This window comes from Colletotrichum truncatum (genome assembly GCF_014235925.2).
Source record: "Colletotrichum truncatum strain CMES1059 chromosome Unknown Contig_0017, whole genome shotgun sequence".
NCBI lineage: Eukaryota > Fungi > Ascomycota > Sordariomycetes > Glomerellales > Glomerellaceae > Colletotrichum > Colletotrichum truncatum.
This window is the reverse complement of record NW_027222414.1, coordinates 341,909-360,032: the sequence shown is the minus strand read 5'-3', so window position 1 is coordinate 360,032 and position 18,124 is coordinate 341,909. Positions and strand designations below refer to the sequence as shown.

Genomic DNA, 18,124 nt, shown 5'->3' with positions numbered 1-18,124 from the left:
ATAATCATTGTGAGGCGGAAGAAGAGGCGGCCGGAATGAAGAAGGAGAGCACAAATGAGTGCAAGTCACCGTTTGGTTGGGGTGGACCCTACACGGATTACCAGTGGGAGGAAAACGGCCAATTCTGGCTCTGTTAGCAGTTGTCCCATGAGTACCTGGTCATGACAAGTGTAGTCTGCCAAGCCGAGTAAGCCACGGCTCCACACCACCACTACTAAAGATGTTAATTAAAATATTTCGCGAAACCCATTACGCCTTTTACTGTAAATCTAGACGCAATTGTAACACTAAGGTTAGGCAAAGCATCAGTAGAAGAACTATTAAAAATATAGAAATATTCAAGAAAGAAACGTTCAAATTTTAATACTCTTTGATTAGAATAGCAATCTTAGATATCAATTTGGGATAGCCGACCTTAAACGTTTGGTCGCTCCTGATTATGAGCGCGAGACGATGGCATAGCTTAGACGTGCTACTTTTTGACTGGGAAGACTCTACGTTTACTAACTACAACCAATATGGCGGCTTTCTAATGAGGGTTCAATCCTCTGTTCTATATCGGACTTTGACTCCTTAACTAGCAAAGTATTGCTTGATCATACTAATACTAAGGTGTCTGAGTATCTACTTACTTGTTACGGCCCAACCAGTCGGTAGCTGGCCGGCGGAGCCATATATTGCAGGATAGGGGATAAGATGCCAGAGTCATTATTACCGAAGCTTTTGCTTTGTGCCACAGTTGGTTGCCCTAACCTGCTCGTAGCATTAATAATTATGAAATCAAAATAGACTCTCTTAGTTTATGTGACGCCTTTGTGTTACTGGGTTCGTTTGTCCTTCATCCAAGCCCTTTATCCCTCGTGTGACGTAGCTGTCACGCTTGTTATGACCCGCACACGCTGACCTTGCCTTCTTAAAGCTGGCCGTAATTGAACGGGCATTTGAATATGATCTACACCAAACTTTAAGTTCTTTCGAAAGACTTAAGTTTTTCAGATTATTAATGCCGACTAGTTTCGAACTAAACAACCAAGGCACTTTCTACTTACAACCTGCACCTCGCTTTGATATCTACCAGCTTTGAGAACAACTAACTAATCAAGCAATGAACAGAAGAAATAGAAAAGATATATTACTATATAAAAAGAAGTTAGAATCCAAGGTGTCTACGAGTTTGAAAGCTTTGACTATAACCCTCTTTTACTTAAGTAGCCTCTAATAAATCACATCCCTAAACAGCGATTATATGCTGAAGTTTGTACTAGCTTAGAGCAAAAGTTATCTATTAATGTTTAAGGTCTGGCGTAGAGTAAATAGGTATTAGAAAAGTAGTCAAAGTCCCTCTGTTGCCGGGAAATATCTTAACGTAGTTGGCGAATATCGACTTGCCGTCTGAGTACATTACAGACAGCTCACACCAAATTAAATGAAATTGCGGCGGGTTGTAGACTTGTATAGTGTCCGAACTAACTTCTGTCAAAGCTAGTTTTCCCTCCTCGAAGCTAATGCCGAAAACAATCATGTCGCGGCTGCGACCGGCCTTCTCTGTTTCTAGCTTGTCATGGAGCCATCTCTTGCATGAGCCCATGTTTGGCGTAGCGCAGCCACCCACTGAAGTAACCATGCCACAACTCATGCACTGGCCTGCTAGTGAAGTACTGGCGGGTCGCATTTACTATCACCATGCCTAGTCAATAACACAGGATGACAAGGGACCGTCCAAGGAATACAACGTTGTTGGCGTTAGCGCCGACTGAAGGAACCTATATTGAGGAAGGGAAATAAGGATTCGTCACACTTCAAAGAAGAGTCCAAAAAGGGTGGACCACACCAACAAGCCTCGCCATAGATGTACCTCAAGGTATCCCCTTTTCCAACGAGGGGTTCACCTAGAGAAAAGTAGAGCTTGTGGGGTTATTGTATATGCGAGCTGAACACGACTAAGGCCCTCGCTGAATAACGTTGTCCGCAAGCCTCCTTATCGGTGACATCCAAAGCCAGCTGATTGGTTTCACTGGGCATGTTGGGACGCAATGGAAAGCCCAGTATGCTAGAGACGCATTTGCAAGCCCACAAGCTTGTGGTGGTGTCAAAGGGCTGGATATGTATCCGTCATATGAGCTACAATCCGGACTCCAGGAGTAGAGGAGCGCAATCTCAAAAGGTTTCCAGCACATTAACAGTGTAGTTTTGGCCTGCTTTAGTAGCTTCAATGTGCACAAATATAAAAACAGTTTTCCCAACAGGTTATGAAATTGCTCCTTTTCTACTTCATCTCTTCTTCTCTGTTTACTCGTTCGCAACGGTAACTTAGTGTCGATATGTCTCTTGATTCCTTGCCTGACAACCCTAAAACACCTTGCAATGAGGTCAACCGTTGGATCAGTCGCATTAATGAGGTTCATTCATCTTATCAAGAAGAAGAGAAAGCGGCGCACGCCGAACTCGAAGCTCGAATCGCAGATCTGAACCGAAGATTTAAAGACGCCGCGGAAAAACGGATGAAAGAGTATGAGAGCACACTGCATGGCCTGGTACAAAACCCTCCTTCTACACTGGTAAGGTTATTTGCTCTATTTCTGATAAGGTGTCGCTAATAGAGTTTATTTCTATAGAGCGGTACCAAACCGTCGCGATACTGTCTCGCTCCGTCTCATCACGTTACTTATAACCAACAGACCGCAAGTGAAACTCTATCGAAACACATCGAACCCGGGGAGACGAACAGTAGCACGGCAAACCAGTCGCCGCTTCAACAACAAAGCCGGGAAATGACTTTGGAATATATTCTATCAGCCGATGCGGAGAAACCCCAGACGCGTTCGCCTTGCTCAAGCGCGTACGCAGATGTAGAGAATTCTAGCGTTCATTGCAATTTATCCCAATCGTTTGGTGATACGCATCCGTACGGCGAGACACCTGAAACATACATAACTACTCAAGCCAATTCTACTCTACCTCACAGCTCAGTTCTTCAGGACTGTGGATTTGACAGACGCAGAAAGCCCTCGCATGAGTTGAATCCAAACCCTAGTAAGCAACCAAGGATAAAGAGATTTACTCACAGGACGCGGAGCGGTTGTCTTACTTGCCGGGAACGCAGAATAAAATGTGACGAAACTCAGCCAACATGTAAGATAACTCCTATGATCAATGCAGAAGTTAGCTGACGAAACAGGCCAGAAATGTGTGAAGAGGGGATGTTCCTGTAGTTACAAGCCACTTGGGTCATCGCGGACTTATAAATTCATTCAGCCGCGAGAAGCAACGCAAGGAACCATCGCTAGCTTCACCTACTGTAACTCCCTGGGACCATCAAATAGGGGATGACGGCATAAATAAGCAGTACAAACCCTACTACTTTAATGAGACTTTGCCAGACGACCTGCAGTGTATCTCCAAGAGTGCTATACATTTGATTTGCGATTCTTCCTCTTGTTCACCCCCGAACTCTAGCGAACTCTGTGAGTTCTGTCCCGGATCACTGATCAGACCGTAAATGATGTTACGATCGGTACAGTTGTTCAATGTACGGCGTAGTTAATAGTGCAGAACAGGTGATAATCACAACGGATTTGTCATTGCCAAAGCTTTTGCTGTGTGCCACAGTTGGTTGCCCTGTCCAGCGTGTAACAGATGTATTTAGTGCAAGACCAGGAATTTGGGTCTGCTAGCAGGACAACATGTCTAATTTTCGAAAGAGTTGGAGTTTTATGAGAGGCCTTCTGCTACAAATTATAGGAAACCCTAGACTCCGTCTGATTAGGTGCCAGAGAAGAAAGAGATTTACTCTAGCTGTTTCTGACAATTATCCACCATCTGATCATTGAGGTCGTCAATTGAGTGAAATGCTTACATAAGGGTGCTATGTGAATTGGCTCCCAATAGGCTCACGGGTACCCATGGAACTGACTAAGCAAATTCGATATGGGGCTCATGAGCCAATGAGAGGCACGGCCTGGGTCAAAGTTATCCGTAAAGTTTATGATTTTACGATTTTTGTCACACGGACCACTGCATATATCGGGGCATGCATTCAACCCATGCACCCGGCTATTGTTTCCCATATAAAACTAACGGGGATGTCATTTTGTGCATGAAAACCTTCAAATCGGTAATTACCGAATAGACGGTTATATAATCAACCCAATAACCCCTAGACAGTCTCTAATGAATGGAAGCATCTTTTTTTACCCCATAAGTGGTGGGCAAATTGACTGCGTGACAGTTATGAGCCCAGTACCTCATGGTGACAATTACCAATTGAAAAACCGACTTCCAGAAGGGAGCAGTTCAGACTTATGCCATAGACAAGGGCACTCAATTGACGAAGTTACCGACCCATGAGACTTTGGCAGTCAAGTCCACCAAACAAAACATCAATTCCAATCACACAAGGCTGAACGTTGAAGTGTTGAAACATTCAATCACAAAAGAACTTCTGGTCATCAATTCATATCATCAACACTTATCAAAAAATCACAAAAAGTTCATCTCAACTCAGGGGGACTTACCACATCTGAGGAGTTGAACCCAGGACTCTTAACTTGAACCTTATATAAGTTCATGCTCGACCATACCACTGATACGCAGCCAGGAGGGTTGGAATTACGAAACGGAAGAGACACCTAGTTGCTCATTTTATGCCTCTGAAAGCTTCGGGCAGATAAGACGAACAGGTGGTTCACTTTACAGTCTTCGTGTAACGGAACCGATAAGACTTTTTACAAATTGCGAAAACTCCACAACCCTGAATTGAACCCACGAAGGGGAGCTTGCCAGTCTTACGGTCCTTGCGAATAGCTACAAGTTGGGTGGCTAGACCAACTACACTAAACGGCAGGTTCATTAGACAGGGGGGGCGTCTTGCGTTTTGTTGAGAATCGAGGCGTTGAGATTGGCTATATACCCTCAAACCTCTAGGCAACAATCGACAAAATCACCAACTTGAAACAAGAAGTGTCTAGTCACGAACTCAATCTTGGCCACGGCGAAAAACCAACTGCACAACGATCAGAAGAGAGAGACCAGTTCTCTTTTCAAGAGAGATCATGAATTCAACTACGGAAACTGCAAAATACACACAGCGGCTACAGACTGACAGCGACTGGAACCACTGGTTCAACAACTTACAGATGCTGGCAAACGTTCATGAAGTCTGGGACTATGTGAATCCAAAAGGAACCAAGATTAATACTAAGCCAAGATTGGAATTCCCAGACCCAAAAGACCTCAGACAAGAAGAACGAGCAAACTATAGCAACGTTATCAGCTATGGAAAAGCTATCTATCAAGAAGAAAAAGACCAATACAACCAGGTTCGGCGAAGTCTTCTAGAAATTCACAGTTGGATCATGAACACTGTAGCAGCCACTTATATCAGCCAAGTCAGCAAGGAGCAAACAGTCAGGGATATCATAAAAGCTCTTGAAAAACAGCTAGCGCCAGACAACTTTGGGAGACAACAAATGGTATTGGAAAGATATAACAAGCATATGCTATCAATCAAAAGAGCAAAACTTGGAGGATGGCTCATAATCTATCGAGAAATCATGGATGAAGCCCAAACAATCGGAATCCCTGCTCTCAGCGATCCAGTTACTCAAGTCTCTGAGTTCTTGAAAGCAGTCAAGCAAATTGCACCAGATTACTACACATCTGCCTCTTACGACTTCACAAAGCGATACAAGGATGACCCAACCTACAGTTCGATCAGCAAGACTGCTGGAATTGAGCAAGCTAACGATTTCCGCAGTTGGGTGAGAACTTTCCACCCAGACTGGCTGAATGCTGCTCCATTAAAAGACACGAGTTTCGCTACTTGGCAAGGAGAAAACGAACAAGGAATAAAACAGGGGGCAAAACGAGAGCAAAAGTGTGCAGCTTGCCCAAACGAAAGTCACCGATTTGTTGATTGCAAACATGCCAACCCTAAGAAGCGAGGCCCAAACTATCATGAAGATAATCCAGAAAATAAGAAAGCACTGGAAAGATTGAATGAGTATCTCCAGAAGAAACCACACTTAAAGAGAATAGTTGAAAAACTACGAAAAGGGGCAAGCGATCAGCAGTCTCAAAAGTCCCCAGATCGAGCAACATCTTCCTCAAACTGGAGAAACACTACACAATCATCATCCCACTATACTCAAGAAGTGTCTGATGGAGAAGGATCACTCTCATCTTTCGTCACTATCGTCAATCAAGGAGAAGCAAGTCTCTATTCAGGATTCCCACTGTCAGACAGTGTGATAGTAGACTCAGGAACAGGATTCCACATCTGCAACGACTCCTCAAGACTTCATGATCTCGACTACACAGTCACAAAAGACTTCATCACTGGAGGAGGAGATGTACATGCAATTGCGAAAGGCACAATGATCATCAAACCAAACCAAGGCGGCAAATCCAACAACAAGGAGATCAAAGTCAGAAATGTATGGCTTGTGCCTGGATACCCAACATCGCTCCTTGGGACAGAACCGCTGAAGCAAAAAGGGATCAACTTTACAACAGGAATACCGGGTCTTATCGACTCAAAAGGCAGACTTCTATTCAAAACACCAAACCGATATGGTCAATACATTATTGAAGCTGGCCCAGCTCTGCTGAACAATACCTCGTTCAGCAATACCGAGAAGACTGTGAGATTCAGCCCAACCGTAGAAAGGAAACCAACCAAAGGTTTTCAGTCAACAAGACAACCACTCCCAACATCATCAGCAGAAGCCAAGTTGTGGCATGAGAGACTTGGTCATCCAGGCGCTGAGGGACTGGAACAGCTACTTAAAACAGCTCTTGGGATACAGATAAAAGGAATCACAAAAGTGGAATGTGATGCCTGTGCTGTTGGGAAGGCAACTCGCCAAATTTCCCGCAGAAACCCAGACCATTGGCCAACTGCTGTAGGAGATTATCTATCTCTCGACTTCTTTACACTTAGCAAAGCATACAATGGGGAGAAGGTGATCCTGCTGGTCAGCGATGGCTGGTCAGGGTTCTTCTGGATAAGAACTCTTCGTACTCGAAAGGAGGGACTACAAGCTATGACAGAATTAGCAGCATACCTCGAGAGACAGTGCTTTATCAAAATCTCTATTCTACGCCTAGATTGGGAGGTTGCTTTACGCAATGCGTTTGAACTATGGGCAGCTGTGAATGGATATATGATTGAAAGATCAGCTGAGTACACTGGTGCTCAAAACCCAGCAGAAAGAGCTGGAGGTGCTGTGTTTATGATCATGAGAGCACTTCGATTTCAATCTCGCTTTCCTGAATTGATGGCACCAGAGCTGGCAAAAGCAGCAGTTTATCTGTCAAACAGATTGCCTCGAAGACGCCACAAGTGGCAGACACCATTGGGGTTGGTCAACACTTGGCTGAACTCTCATCAACAGTCTACCCACAAGAGGGCTGAAAAGCCACAACTAGCACACTTGAGGCGATATGGCTGCAGAGCTTACCCCTTGACACAAAACTACAAGAGAGGAATAGAAAAGTCAAACAAAACTGCGCCAAGAGCTCATATTGGCTATCTATGTGGTTATGACAGCACAAATATCTACAGAATCTGGATCCCAGCAATAGGAAAAGTCATGAGAACTAGAGACGTTACTTTCGACGAAAACACGCTGTATGATCCAAGGATTGAGGATACCAGCAAGTTAAGCCAAATGGAACTTGAATTCCAGTTCACAGAAATGGATATCCCATTCACAAATCCAATTGAACAAGACCTAGACACAGCTGGCTGGGATGGAGAAGATTTCAGCGATAATATTACCGGGCCACTACCCGCCTCGAATCCAGCCGCTCAAGAAACAACACCGGCAACACCGATGCAGGAGAAAGAATCAGGGGATTTTCAATTACCTACACCCACTTCTCTATCACCAACAGTACAGCTGTCAGATTCTCAAACAACTGAGGGGGTGAGGGAGACTCCAGAAACTCCAGAAGTATCGCCAACTCCAGAACAATCGGATCAAAGTGAGACCATAGAGGAAACCTCAACAGACCGACTCGAACTACAACAGACACCAGTCATAGAATTGGAACCAGAAGAAATCATACCACAAGATTCCTCCACAGTAATCCCAAACATAGCGAGAAGGGGAAGACCTCGTGGCAGCAGAAATCACAACATCTACAATCGATCAGCCCCTCTTGGTCAAACAAATCAACAGCCACCAGAAGCAACAAGATCATCACAAAGACTGAGAAGAGCAAGAGAATCCCACTTCACACTGCAATCTACGGATACAGTAAAAGGAAGAGATCAATGGGATGCATCAGCAGATGATTTAGGCAATCCACACCAAAAGACACTTCCACCAGTTCCAAAGAATTACAGTGAAGCGATCAAACACCAATACAGTCACAAATGGATTGCTGCAATGAATATTGAACATTTGATCGAGAAGAACGCAGTATGAATCTGGAATTTGGTAGTAAGTATACGGAGTTCTGAATAGTATCATTTCTGTATTTGAATGAGAATACAGAGAATCAACCTACAACAGGTTGCCTCTCTGAGGGGGTGTGTCACACGGACCACTGCATATATCGGGGCATGCATTCAACCCATGCACCCGGCTATTGTTTCCCATATAAAACTAACGGGGATGTCATTTTGTGCATGAAAACCTTCAAATCGGTAATTACCGAATAGACGGTTATATAATCAACCCAATAACCCCTAGACAGTCTCTAATGAATGGAAGCATCTTTTTTTACCCCATAAGTGGTGGGCAAATTGACTGCGTGACAATTTTACTACGATGCACTCTTCAGGCTCACTACCAGCGAATAATGACTCCTGCTCTGCCCTATCTCTCTAGGCCAATCGTTCCGAGTCGGAGCAGCTATGGTCTGAAGAGTTTCTGTAATTGTCGATCCATTCGTTTGCTCCAACGAAACTGGCCTGGTCGGACCAAACGAGTTCTTTAACATGGTGAACGAGATGAGGGAAGACTGCGGTAACATATAATAGGGACAGAAAACATCCAGTCCGCCTGTTTGAAACTTAGATGCGGCGAAACAGTGATGGCTGCACGAGGTAATCTAGGGCGCGGCATGCCAGACGTAAGTTATTTCGGTCTTGAATTGTGAGTATAGGTGAGTCGAAGATGATTGGAAGAACATCGATGGGCAAATCAAGTAAAGGAAAAGAAGGCATTATTCGAAATTGAGTAAGTGATGGAAAGCAATAGCGTTGGAGAGTCATCGCGTTTAGGTGGCAAAGGCTTTATATAAGCTGCCTCTAGATTTCCTTGGCTATTGGGCGATATTATAGAAAATCACCGAGATCAAAGATAACCTAGAAAAGGGGCGTTGACAGGAGTGGAATAGGTGATTCAGGCGGGCTTGATCGAAGGCCGCGTTATTTTGGTACCAATAGAAATCAACGCAGTAACACATATTCACCGCCAGTGGCACTCTTTTGAGAGGCCTTGCAATATTGTAAAATTCTGCTTGGGCAACAACGTTCACCCCCGTAGAGGCGTCTTCATTGATAGCAAGGGTCTCTCATTGATCCACTTAGTGATCCATGAATGAGGCTCAAGAGAAGTTGCCTTCTACAATAAGGAGCTAAGGCCTGACCTCGAACGATTGGAACAACAAATTGATGATGCTTTGGATGAAATGTTGAGGCTGAATCCTTGTTCGGAAGGACATTTGATGCACGAAACCGACGTGACTAAGTTGCCTCGCTAGTTGGAAAAAAAGCACAACATATGAACACGAGTAAGATTCATTCACTGTATTCACTTAGTAGATGACCCAACCGCAAAGCTCTGGTTGCCTTAGCAGTATAAGGAAGCAGTTCACTACCAACGGCATTTGCCTTACAGGAGCCGAAAAAAGTCCCTTTATCACATTTCTCCTATTGTGTTCGTGTTCGACAAAAAGGAATGAACATAGTTTCTAAAAAGAGCGTGAACACTGGCTCGCTCAAGGCTCCGTTGGGTTGGTTCTAGAATCACGTCGCACATGCACGAAGTCATTTCCCAACTCAGCCCTTGGCATCACACTGCTCCAGGAGATATATGCGGAAACTTCGCATGGGAAAGTGTACTAGATCCTGTCTATTGGTGGTATCGACATCGTAGAAACTGCGATATTGGACTAGCTGTTGCTCAAGGAGCTGCTGTATCGTTCAATGTCTGCCTGAGTTGACTGGCCAGGGGTTAACGAAAGCCCACCTCAAGCCGCCGTCTGTCTCGACTTATCCGATCGCGTGAAGGTACGAAATGGGCACCAGAGGCTTTGAGAGCCGTGCACAGTTACTCTCTTGTTGCTTATAGTATCCGGGTCATGTCCGGTTGTCAGTGGTGGCAATGCGGTACATCTAACAATAGACCATGATATTGGAATCAAGCACTAACGGGTTGGGCGTGAGCCTTGATTGCGGCCTCTAGTCGGTCTTCAGCCACGCTGAGTCGCTTCCGCGTTTGAAAAGTTGTCGTCAATGCCAGAATCTAACAAGTAGCGGCTGCTGTGTAGTGGCAGAAGCCTTGCGACTGATCACACGCGTCGGTCAGATTAACACACGGTAAGGTGAGCAGGCGATTGTGCAGCGAAGGAGCCAGGTGAAAGACGTATGCATTTTCGTTAGGGTGGCTGCATGTTGGAGAATCGCTGGTGGATTGCTGTGAAGTCTTATGGATTGAGAGCTTATCAATAGATCTGATCGAGTGGATGAACAATAGCATGGCTTTAAGGATGCTCTACATGGAGGACAAGACTTTGCTCGAGCCGGCCACAGCCGCTGGTTCTCCAAGTGAATAGCAAGACAACGTACGTAGTGTTCTTTGTATACCCTGCCGAAGGAGGAGATGCGGTAGGCTGCTTCTGACAAGGAGAGACATTTTAAAAATCAAAGCCGGCAATATACGTCTGAAAGATCACTGTGGCTCAAATCAGCACAGTCTGATATCCGAAAATAGGACACAGACATTGGTAGCGTTGCAAAGTCTAGTTCTGGATGACGAATGACTCTGGAAACTATGTGGTTGACTTTTTCATTATCTGCATGTGGATGCACGTGATTCCTTGATCCCATGAAGCACTGCGTGTTCACATCCGTCACTGACGGGCGTCGACAGGCGCAATGTAGTTCCACTGAGGCTTCGTGCAGTCACATCATGGAACAGAAGGTCTGTCGGACAAAAATAATCTGCAATTGCAGCAACTACGTCTCGTTGTTAGCCTCACGCAGTGGTGGTTTGCCGATTTTTGCCTCGCTGGGCCCGTCATCGTCTGACACTGAGTCTCCGAAGAAGATCGCCGGTAAAACTATCATCAGTCCCCCAATTTCGTCAGCAAAGGGCCATTTTTTCTTACCAATGCTTCTAAACTTTTCCCTTTTGTCTCCGGATAGAAGGCGTCTACAACAGGTCAGCTAGTTTCGTTTTTACGATATGCCATGCCTTACACAGGATTGTCATTGTTGCAGTGGATAAAATGATGAAAACTAGTGAGCTGCTCAGTTTTGTACATCCTCTAGGAATTTGCACTCTACTAACCTAAGAAATACTTCCATCCAATTGTAGCCATAGCTGTGGCGCCTGGTGTGACAAAGACCTATCGCGGGGTCAGCATGTCCTGCCACGTAACTTCGCTGCGGCTCGTGATCCTCGGACCGGCACCTGACGGGAAAGCCACGGAACAAACTCGCGATGCAAGAAATGGACGAAAAGGAGGCGCAAAACTTCGTCCTACTGCTGGACAAAGTACGGTCGGAGATGGATTCATTCGCAAGCCCGTATGCGCCTTGTTACCATTTTCTCCTAACGATATCGTCACCTGCTGGGCCATCGAACTACAATATTTTGCCGCTCAGACCTCGGGCGATCGACTATCACGACACGGCAGTTGGCGCCAGCTACAGCTACGACGCCAAAGCCGAGGAATTTAGATCGTATGATAGCCCCTCAGTAACCAGACAAAAGGTTGCGTATATTGTTAAGAACGATTTAGGTGGGAGTATGTCTTGGGAGGCGTCTGCCGACCGAGAAGACGAGACAGGAATTATACAGGCCAGCTTTAACGCTTTAGCAGGGACTGCGAACGTAGACTGTTCTGAAAACCTGCTGCATTATCCCGACAGTCGATATGCGACTATCCGCAATGGATGAGACACAACCAAGTCGATGACCTTGGATCATAGTGTTTTCGGAAGACAATATGAGTCACCATGAACAATGAGTTTTGTACCGAAGAGAATAAAGCTCCTCTACCCTTCTATTTCTCTACTGCCTTTGCTGTCGAATCCAGCATTGTCGCATGAAACATAAACAAGACTAAGTACTTCATTATAGCAGTAATAATGCTATGCAATGACCAAATACACCACAGGCTTGTCGGAAGAGCGATGTACCGCAGAATATTGAGCGAGTATGCCACATTTTCGCTAGCGCCGGACTGCCGAGGAGGAACCCAATGACGAATGCGGCTAAGCGTAGCGTCCAGCTTGTAAATGAGAGTCGCAGCAGCAGCCATGAGCCAGTACTCAGTGAGAAGACCGAATGTGGCAATAACAATGTATTCGGTGTGGAATCGTGTGAAATTAGCCCTGATCCGTTGTCGAACGTCGCCGAAAGAGGTGGGGAAGGTGAGGTGGTTAATGTTGATGAAGTTGATTATTGGGCTGTTGGTGTTTTCTAGCAAGCTGGCTATGAACGGCCAGTAGTTTTTCTGTAATACAGAGATAGCCACGCGGAGATCTTCGAGATGCGGCATGGCAAAAAAGGCGATTCAGTTTGCTATGCTACTGTGAGCAAATCACTGCGTGTACGAACTCATGGTTTATAGGATGGGCGGTCAAAGTAACCCTGCTGCGCTAGTTCTGGCTACAGCATGACCGTTCAATTTCGGTTTATGACGCTCCAGAACCTAATTAGCTCTTCATCCGAGCTGGGGAAAAAATTTCATTTTGGATACAGTACTTGAGTTGATTCTGAATTTGGTCTTTCGTAGAGCCTCCATTACAGGTGGTACCAGTGTGGCTATTAACACAGCTTATTCTTGACCTCGCCCTAATAGTGAATGAGCCCATTATCCATCAAGGCCCAACGCGTCTTAGTCCAGCTTTTTTGCCAAAGACCTCGTTGCACGCGATTGTGGCTGGAGACCTGCTCCCGTAGCTTCTATGTTCACACTGAACCTACATGAGTACGAGGCTTTCCAGTAGCGAAAAGTGATCCATCTCAATTTTAATCCTCACCATTGTTTCCGCACGGACCTATGACATTTGGCATCCGATCTAGCACTGCGGTACCGACCCAAAACAGCCTCTATCAAACAGGGGTGCTCGCCACACGGTTTGGAGCCAACAATGGCTTGTGTCGCCAGGGGTATCAAGTGGGTTTAAGGGCCCGTCTTGTATTATCCAACCTCTATTATTGGAGATGGAGACCATTCTTGTGTGTGGGGTCCAGACTGACTATTGTCTTGGCCAATAGGAATGTGCAATCGCTGAACTTTGTCCTGGCTAGCTCCGACGTCTTCCAAACTCCAAAGGCATAGCCACAGCCAGTTTTGGAGACACCCAGACTTTGACGCCAAAAGCGGAAGTGCACGTGGTCACCTACATTAAGACGAGATACAGTAGCTCAACTTGCATCTGAAAACTTTTCACGTAGAACACTTCAAAATGATGCGCCTCGTTGAGATTACGAACTTATTCACATCCCTGTCAATGCTGTTTATCTTCAGCGCACGCGGTACGACAGGACATACAGATAATCCCAGCCTTAGAGTCGCGCCCAATGTCCCAGAATGTACCATGAAATACCCAGCCGGCATGCAGTGGGATGTTTTTTATGGCCCGGAATTCAATGTGGTCTCCACATTTTGCGAAGAGTTGCAAAATGGCGGAGCAGGGGGCCTATTCTTGACAGTCAATACGACAGGCTACATCCAACAGCACCGTACTATACGAAGTCCGCCAGTTAGCCCCAGCACTTACAAAGGATACCGAATACGCTTAGGATGGATACCGTACATACCATTCGATTCTGAGAAATGTTTAATGGATTGCTTAGAAGCATACAGAGATATAGCGCGAGGACCCTGTAAGTTAGATGACAAAACCATGTTCTTCAAAGCTAACACTGGCTTGCTATAACAGGCGGGCATACTGGCGGCACTGGAAACATCATGGCTAAAAACGGCACTTGGAATGTAGGATGTGGGGAATACTCCTGGGGCATTACCCGTCCTTAAATTGAGTGATATCTTAAGCTATGATAAGCGGTGGGCAGATTGTATCTCACGTCAAGATAGACCAAGATCTGTTACAGTGAATGAAGCAAGAGACTAGAACTATCGGGCGTCAGGCTGCAGCCAACTCAAGGTAGTCCCTCGTTACCGATCTTCTTTGGTCCTTTCTTTTGTGACAGCGATCAACTCATGATCCATTCTTAGATGGTAAGGGTGCTGAATACCTTCAATCAGTACCTATAGGTTCAAATAGGTGACCTTCCCTGCATTCCATTAACGCGAACGGTTCTAGGCATATCGGACTGTCTCTCGTCCGACATGGTAAGCCTGAGAACGATTGTATGCGGTTCGAGAAAGCTAGGATTCTCGGTGAGATCATTAGGAACCATTGAATACCGGCACAGATTGCAATTGGCCTGAAGCCTAAGGTGACGGCCATGGCTTACTGGATGCCATCTGACCATCCTATGCGGCCTGTATGTGCACCATCGACAAGCTCTCTTTTCAGAATGAAATTAAAATGTTGGACAACTGCTGCAATAGTAAAGAGCGTTCTTCCTATCAGCCCTTGGGTCTCCGTATAAGTTCCTCTCGTCTCCCCAGTCGCCGCACACCCATGACCACACGCGAGAACCCCTTTTTCATCCGCCACTGTTAACGCCATCGGTTCCAACATTGACGGAAGAAGAGATGACCGGAGAACATTCAGTTGGCCAGCACTAGCGGCCATCCGCGCCACTTGTATGACGACGGTCCAGCCGCCTTACAACCGCACCAAGAACGACCTTCAAAATGCTTTCTGCCGTAAGCACACCCCTTTGATTTTTCTCCCAAGTGACAGTATCGACTATATCACGAACGCCGTATTTTTTCACGAGGTCGTCATCGAGTTCTCGAAGAGCGTCGCGAGCGCCGGATTCATTGCCAACCTGAAAAAATTGAATACCGATCTGGTTTAAAGGTGCATCGAGCTCTTTGAGCTTCTCGGCCGTAGAAACGATGGTAGATTCGACGTCATCGGAGGGAGCACCGTCGGTGATGACAATGATGTTGATAGGTCTGACACTATCCATGTCACGTTTTTTGCTAACTAGCAGTTGCAAGTATGGCTTCAGAAGATTGTAGAGACGTTGACCAGTAGGTGTAGCGCCACGAGGACGAACAGAACTGAAGATGCCCTCGACCGTGTCGGCGCGCTTGATGCCATAAAAGCCTCCAAGGGCCTTGCCCTCCCTAACATCACCGCTCATATGGTTAAGAAAATAAAGGTCGATACCATCGAGGTCATGAGCGGTGCATATGGGTGTGATGGCGCTGAGAACTACCCTGACTTCGAGCCACGAGCGACCATACATAGAGCCTGAATCGTCGATAACGAAGATGGTGTCGAATGAGGACAAAAAGGCGTATGGATCTTCAGGGGTTGAGACTGTGATACCCGAGAGCGATACAATAGAGTTTTTGATGGCTGGGGCCAGCGACAGGCTTCTATCTCCGCTTTCATTGGGTGTAAGGAGGCTGGCATTAGACAAGGCAGGTGCAGTGTCTGAGTAGGCTGGCGGCGGCTCATCAACTATATGCTTGTTAGAAGCTCCCGGTAAGGTTACGGAGAATGAAGAGGGGAACACTCGCTGTCTGGGATATTACCGCTAGGCTTATTGGAGGATGTAGTAGACTTATTAGCGCTGAAAAGAGTGCTCAAATAATTCTTCACCTTATTTCTAATGCGTGAACCACTCATTGTCAGTTGCTATTTGTTGTGTCTTGGTGAAAGATGTATAAGTCCAAAATCGAGTGATATATAGTTGATGCGTCTGTAAGCAGGCACTCGTGGCAGAAAGTCGAGGATGTTTCCTTCGAGAGGGGTCTCTAAGGCGCCTGGGTAGGAAACAATGAAGGACCTTAAATCATCTCGGTCATTGTTGTATGCGGGGCTCTGTTTTTATAGGTGTTATCCTCTGATAAACTACAATCCTGCCTCTCGCATGCCTTAGAGTCATCTTTGCGGCGGAGCTAGCTCGGAGAACGGGGCTATTCGCAGGGGCTGCACCACATTTCTTGGCGGCACCCCTACCAACTTTAGGTGTTTTAGGCTCCGCAATGCCTCATCCTGCTCATTCCGCCGTCCCTAGTGGCGAGTAAACATTCAGAAGCGTGGGTTATAAACTACAAATGTTCCGCAGGCATTGATCGTTGGGACTCTTAACTACTAGTTTGGTAGGGATTTCTACTTAGAAGGCCACGCCGGACAGCTGGATGAACCCGGTATTGCGTAGGTTACAAATATCGTGTGAGATTCCAGTAGCGTTAGATCAGTTGAATAAGCTCATCGCTCCCTGCACTCACTGCTACTGCGTAGTAAATGAGGGTGCGCTTCAGAGTTCACGACAACATGCCATAATTACACACCAGTTCACATCCTGCAGTTGATCGCAACTTTTATTGTAATACGTAATGGAAACTCCTCAATCCTTAAGACATCAATCCAATGCGGGTCAACGCACTCACTACGTTGTCGACTTGTTGACCCAAGGTAGGCAGATGATGCTTGTGTAGATGTCGTGCAGTCAATCTTGGTAGTTGGTTTCTTTACTTCTTATGTTTCTTTCACAACTTGCCTCTACATTTCCATAGTTCATGCTCATTAATTGCAGAGGTTAGGGTTCGTTGTTTTAAGGGGTGCTTTGTTTTCAGCTTCCCGGTCGGAAGGTCGTGATGGACTTGTCGTAATCTTGACAAGCTGCGATAGAAGTTGTTGGGAAGTTCTGCAAAACTAAATACCGTTCATGTTGGAATAACGATAATCACATGACCGTACGACAAGGCTGTCACAGGCAAAGGGGTGTATAGGTGGCATGACTAGCACCTGTAACACCTAAATGTCTGAGGAAGGGATCATGGTTTATTACCTGTCATGCACGACTCGTGTCTAGGTATGGACAGAGATATATCTGTTCGTACGGAAGGCAACATCTAGTTAGGAAAGGTAATCACGGAAAATAGAATCTTTGGTTCACCCTACATTTATGACAGTACGATCGTACAGAGAGCCCATTCAACACTGATCAGTGATTGCTTGGCAGTCACGAGTGATTGCATCGTGCGATCACAGATTAGCAAGAGTGAAGAGACAAGATCGAGGTTTTACGGCCGGGCTACCGGGTAGTCTCGTACGCAAGTACGAGGCGAGAAATTCGAAAGAATACCTAAGGGGTCACGCTAGGAAATCTCTTGTGCTAAGAGCCTTAGCCTAGTTGTTGTCGCTGCGGTGAGTCGTAACCGGACAACTAGCCTGAGAAGACGGTTTGTTATAATATCGTACGAGACAGATTCTTGTTGTCGCTGCGGTGAGTCGTAACCGGACAAGAATCCTATCGTGCAATACTTTAGCAAATAGTGTGCGCAACGGCACATTTCAACAACCATCCAACTAGATACCGTACGATACGAAACGGTTGCCAACATGACGACATCAGGAGAACCTGATATCGTACAGCAAGACCTCCTCCAGGAGGAGGAAAATGACTATGAGGTCACGTACGAAGACATGAGTGCAAAGAGTGCTATTCCTATTAGTATATGGAAGAAGTCTACAGATCCGAAATACTGGGGAGACTTAGTCGATATCGAAACAGGACCTTCGGAGAAACAATTAACAACATACGTCGGCTACGTAATGATGGAAATCATACACCTAGACCCTCCACAGGAAGTACTTACTACGAAATTGTACGAGGACTTCCATCAATGGTCGCCATACCAATGGGACTTAGTTAACCGGACGTACAAAACCGAGTTCGCACGACTACTTAAACTAAAAGGCTTTCAACTACCTAAATCAAGGACGGTTTCAGAACAATTAGTCGATATAGTCTCAGACATAGCAAAAGGATTCGATTCT

General features: G+C 45.8%; 4 protein-coding genes across 4 annotated transcripts; 2 read left to right on the top strand and 2 right to left on the bottom strand.

Moving 5' to 3' along the window:
- Nucleotides 1–5,051: 5,051 nt before the first annotated feature.
- On the top strand, nt 5,052–8,432 carry CTRU02_215647 (reverse transcriptase domain protein; the record flags this gene model as incomplete). The annotated part of the gene is made up of 1 exon (XM_036723657.1): nt 5,052–8,432. The coding sequence occupies one exon, from the start codon at nt 5,052–5,054 to the stop codon at nt 8,430–8,432; it is 3,381 nt and encodes a 1,126-aa protein (XP_036584340.1).
- Nucleotides 8,433–12,243: 3,811 nt separating this feature from the next.
- CTRU02_215646 (uncharacterized protein) lies at nt 12,244–12,741 on the bottom strand (the record flags this gene model as incomplete). Its single annotated transcript, XM_036723658.1, has 1 exon — nt 12,244–12,741. The coding sequence occupies one exon, from the start codon at nt 12,739–12,741 to the stop codon at nt 12,244–12,246; it is 498 nt and encodes a 165-aa protein (XP_036584341.1).
- Nucleotides 12,742–13,654: 913 nt separating this feature from the next.
- Nucleotides 13,655–14,226, top strand: CTRU02_215645 (uncharacterized protein; the record flags this gene model as incomplete). The annotated part of the gene is made up of 2 exons (XM_036723659.1): nt 13,655–14,075; nt 14,132–14,226. The coding sequence occupies 2 exons, from the start codon at nt 13,655–13,657 to the stop codon at nt 14,224–14,226; spliced, it is 516 nt and encodes a 171-aa protein (XP_036584342.1).
- Nucleotides 14,227–14,942: 716 nt separating this feature from the next.
- CTRU02_215644 (von willebrand factor) lies at nt 14,943–15,964 on the bottom strand (the record flags this gene model as incomplete). Its single annotated transcript, XM_070206522.1, has 2 exons — nt 14,943–15,796; nt 15,871–15,964. The coding sequence occupies 2 exons, from the start codon at nt 15,962–15,964 to the stop codon at nt 14,943–14,945; spliced, it is 948 nt and encodes a 315-aa protein (XP_070059822.1).
- Between the last annotated feature and the right edge of the window lie 2,160 nt (nt 15,965–18,124).